The sequence below is a fragment of the Glycine soja genome, chromosome 3 (assembly GCF_004193775.1).
Source record: "Glycine soja cultivar W05 chromosome 3, ASM419377v2, whole genome shotgun sequence".
Classification (NCBI taxonomy): domain Eukaryota; kingdom Viridiplantae; phylum Streptophyta; class Magnoliopsida; order Fabales; family Fabaceae; genus Glycine; species Glycine soja.
In genome coordinates, this window is record NC_041004.1 from 3,860,528 (window position 1) to 3,865,407 (window position 4,880).

General features: G+C 32.7%; 1 protein-coding gene across 1 annotated transcript; it reads right to left on the reverse strand.

The window, feature by feature from the left end:
* Positions 1 to 466: 466 nt before the first annotated feature.
* LOC114405942 (zinc finger protein ZAT9-like) lies at positions 467 to 2,175 on the reverse strand. The gene has a single exon (XM_028368470.1). The coding sequence runs from the start codon at positions 1,998 to 2,000 to the stop codon at positions 828 to 830; it is 1,173 nt and encodes a 390-aa protein (XP_028224271.1). The 5' UTR covers positions 2,001 to 2,175; the 3' UTR covers positions 467 to 827.
* Between the last annotated feature and the right edge of the window lie 2,705 nt (positions 2,176 to 4,880).

The following is a 4,880-nucleotide window of genomic DNA, read 5'->3' on the forward strand; positions in this document are numbered from 1 at the left end:
TTGCGATAGCTACTAGAATTGATTCTGACACTCAAAATCATGGTGAGAAATTAAAAAAAAGTTGAAACAACTATTTGTTGTTTTAACTTTCAAACGTGTTTTTTTAATTGATTTTCAGAATTGAATATAATCCAAACATGCTATTAATTGTGTTGGTGAGAGAGAGAAAAAAATAAAGAAATGAAAGAAACATGAAGGAAACATATTCCTCTTCCTGAACTGTACAATGCTGGGGGCCAGAAGTTGGAAGTTACTTTTCTAACATTAAAAATATGCAGGTTTGATCAACATCTTGTGAGAATGACTTGATTTATTTAATATTCACAAGCAATGAATGGTATAACAGTTACTTAGTAGTATTTTCCTTGAAAGCTGAAACAGAGCCCACTAAAACACGCATGCTTCCAACTCTTCTGCATATCTCCACAACACAGAAAAAAAAGTAAAAGATACACAAAACACCCAATAGAGCCCAGAAATCCTCCTAGTAAATTATTTTTACTTTATATAAAAAAAAGCAGAGAAATTTTAAATATAACAAAGTAAGCTTAAAAAGTTCAGTTCCTCTGTTTATGGATGTTCATCTTACTCTAACTCCAACTCCAACTTCAAAACTAATAACAATCATGAAGAACCAAATTTAAGAAGAATTGTGAAATTATTGAGATAAATATCAACTTTAGAGTAACCATATTGTAAGTTATAATTAGCCCAAATGGCTGAACAAATCTAAAATTGCAAGTAAGTAACCGAACCAAAATTTTTGTACCTTCGGATCACAGGGCCCAAGAAAAAAGAAAATCCAAATAAGTTTCAGAAGAAGAACTTCACAGTTTAACAAACTCTGCATCCGAAACAGCTGAGTCTTCGAATTGGCTAACATTCCCCTCCTCCTCTTCATCATCATCCATTGGAGCAGGGAGATTGAGATCTATCAAACTATCTCCAACAACTCTAGCAGTAGAAGTTGTTCTAACCGAAACAGTTGCAACAGAGTTTCTAACAGAAACGGTTGTGATTGCTGTCGCAGTTGTTGTTGCAGCAGCAGTCGAAGAACCAATCACATGTGTTCTCTTGTGTCCTCCCAGAGCCTGACCAGAAGCAAATACTCTAAAACAAACAGGACATTCGTGAATTTTCTTCTCCACCACAACAACGTGCTGAACTTCGAGTTGTTCAGCTTCATCGTCGTTGTTGTTGTTGTTGTTCTTGTTCTTGTTTTCGCAGTTGTTGAGCTTGATCTTCTTGTGACTAGCACGATGGCCTCCAAGAGCTTGATAAGATCGAAACACCTTTTCACACGTCTCGCATTTGTATCTTCCTCGCACTTTGTTACTCTTTTTAACAGATTTAAGTTCCTCTTCGGATTCGTAAATTTCTTCATCTTCCTCTTCTTCTTCGTCTTCGTCTTCCTCGTCATCATAATCATCGTTATATTCTGCTATCTCGACCTTGTTATCATATAATAACTTGTTGTTTTCCTTCCATTTGTCGCGAGACAACATCATGAGACAGAATGCCACGGCTTCCTCCGTCGTGGTGTCCGAAACCGAACTTGCGGATTCGTTGTTGTTCTTGTTTACGGCGTCAAAAACTTTCATCATCTTTTTTTCTGATTCATCGGAATCACCACCACCGCCACCGCCGCTGTCGCCGCCGAGTTGTTGCCACGCTCTCTTGGATCGTCTCCGAGTCGGATTCCTCGACGACTCGGTCTCGCTCTCCCTGTCCTGCAGGATCACGGAGGAAGTTTCCGCTGCTGCGAACGAGAATTCAGGATCTGCGAAGCGAAAGTTTTTCTTGGGATTCTCTCTGAGACCGTAGAAAGAAGATGAAGACTGCGAAGGAGATGACTCGGCCTCGAAGCTGAGTTGAATCGGCACCAACTCGCTCTGTTTCGGAGGAACAGGTAGGTTCATCATGTGAGACCGCATGTGACCTCCCAACGCTCTTCCATTCGCGAAACTCCGCAAGCAAAGCTTGCACTTGTGCTTCTCCATGAATGAAAAAAACAAAAAAAAAACACACAACAATACACGAAACACAAACACGTACACACACAAAAACACACACTTGTGTTGTTGTGTTTGTGTTTAGTTTAGCCTATGTTGTTGTTCTTGTTGTATATAAAAGGAGGAGTAGATGCAAGCAGCTGCAAAGTGTTGCGAGAGGATGTGGAATTGTGTATGGAGTGGGATAAATATAAGTTTTTTTTTTTCAAAAAAAAAAAGGAAATTTAAACCTGGATTTTGTTTTTATTTTGCTTTATTTATCTCTTGTTTTGGAATATTATTTTCAATTTGTTACCTTTTCCGGGCAATGAATTGAAGTTTTTTTTTTTAACTTATAAAGACAGGTAACATGCGAGGCTTGCTTCTTTTCTGTATTTATTTTTCTTTTTTGCAGTGGACTTTTTCTTAAAAAAAAAGTATTTTTTTTCTTTCTCTTTTGCCTTGGACTTTTTTTGAAATTTCCTTAAATGCCCTTGGGGATTGGATTGGGAATTTGGGATGCTGTTTTATGAAAAAAGAAAATATGAAGAATCGGATTTTCGGGATTGGATATCTCGAAATTAAATTTTCAATCTTATATCATATTTGGAGAAAAAGTGATTATTGGGTTAGGGGGGAGGGGTGAATATGAAAGGGCAATTTTGGAAATTCGCAGTTGTTTTGCATTGTGAACGGGTTGCTTGCTTGTCCAAGTCAAGGAAAAGAAAACTGCTGGGGCTTGTTTGTTGTAACGAAGAAGCTTTTTGTATTTTTGTTTTTTTATTTTTAATTGGGGGCAGAAAGAGCTGATGGTTAAAATCACTTGACTGTGATGTAAAATTCATGAGACAACATAACTATCAAATTGATGCTTGACACGTAACTCACATTACCTACCTGTCTTTTCTGTAGGCAACCACTGGTTAATGCCATAGTAATTTAGGAAAATGACCTTAATAAAATAAAATAAAAACGAATGCATGTTTTTTTCTCTCTCTCTCTCTCTCTCTCTTCAGTTTCTATTTAATTTTTCAGATTTGATTCTGCGATATGTTACTACTTACTTTTAACTTTCGCATGCTTGATGGTCCTTTACTCGGTTTCTACTTGAAAATATTAATTAGCAAAAAAAAAAAAAAAAGATGTAGATAATAAAATTAATTAAAGAGGGATTTGTTATAATAACAGAAAGAGAAGAATTGAGATTTGATCATGGCGGGGCCTTATAGCTAACTGATACTATCATAATGTTGTTACCTTAATGTAACATCTATCGCGTGACATGTTAAATTTCGAATATGGGATTAAATGGTAGTTATGAGGATAGGATTCGAATTAAATTTTGAAAATTAGTAAACTTTTGTGCATGTGATTTTGTTGTGTTGTTTTTATTTGTGGTTATTTGGGCATGCAAAATGATAATGGTTTTTTTCCCTTTGATTTTGGATCTTGGTTGAACGTGTGATGGGAATGAAGGGTGGGGAAATGAATAGGAAACTTAACTGCCCTACCATTGAGAATGGAGTATTGTGTGGGATTGGGGAGTAAATGCCGTTTAGTTAGGGTTTGGTAGACCCAGTCCTTCATGCTACTCCTAGTGCTTCCCCACACACATATATTAACATATCACAATATGGCATACACAAAACCTTCGCTTTCTTCCAAAGGACGCGGTCCAATTTTTTTTTCTTCTTTTTTTTTTCCTTCGGCCAATTGCAACTAGTTTTAGAATGCACCTTAATTAGTCATGGGTCATTAAGGTAAAGTGGTGCCGTATGTATTGTGTCTAACCTCTTTTTCAAAGGAAAATATTTAACTCTTTTTTTTTCTGAATAAAATACTTTTGACTCTATAAGAACCTTTTTATATATAAAAAAGAAAAAAAAATACTTGAATAGTCGATATTTACTCATGGATAATGACTAAGGGGTTATTATTGGTCTCAATACAGCCCCTGTCATCTTTTGAAATTTCTAAAATATTCTTTCTCACAATATTATATAACAAAGAATGCATTACAATATCATTTTGTTACATAATGTACAATAAAATTATAATTCTGTTGTACATCTTTTTTATTGTTTGATAGATAGAAATGAATTAATAATTAATTACACACTAGAATTAAAGTTTATTGTATCACAATTTCTATAACATAATAAAATTAGGATTCCATTACTTTATAATTCTTTATAATTTATGTGACACAATAAAGGAGGCAAATGGTATTTGCCCATTGATGGTAGGGGCTAAAAACAATTTTGGAGGGTCCAATATTAGTTCTCCTGAAATAATTTTCATTAAAGTCTAGGAGTAAAAGTGTGTTTGATCTAACTTATTTTTGGTTTAAAAGTTACTTTTAAGTTAAAGTTAAAAATTATGTAAAAAAATTTAGTTAAAAAAATAAGTATAAGTTATTTGTCAAATTTTATTATATTTTAGCTTAAAATCTCTTTTTAAGTTAAAAGTTGTTTGGTAATTTTTTTAAAATATTAATTTTATTTTAAGTTAGTTATCTCGTCTAATAAAAATATATTTATTAGATAAGAAATATCGTGCAAAATTAATTTAATTTACATATTTTAATGATTATAAAAGTAAATAAAAACATTGAAGTACAAGTATTAAAAAAAATTGATTTATTTTAATGATGATTTAAGAATATATATTAATTAAAAATAATAAAATTTTTATGTTATTATATATTGTTCAATAATAAATTATTTATTTTTAAAAGTATTAAATTTTTAGTTTATTTTTGTGATGATTTATGCAAAATAATCTGGTTATTTTATCTTAAAGTTTACCATTAGATTGAAATGAAGTTTTGTATAAATCATTTTTAAAAAAATTATAATAAATAAATATCTTTGAATATATACATTCCCT

Bases quoted from the DNA above. Each gene is read 5' to 3' on its own strand.
- LOC114405942 (XM_028368470.1), bottom strand. From the start codon at position 2,000: ATGGAGAAGCACAAGTGCAAGCTTTGCTTGCGGAGTTTCGCGAATGGA.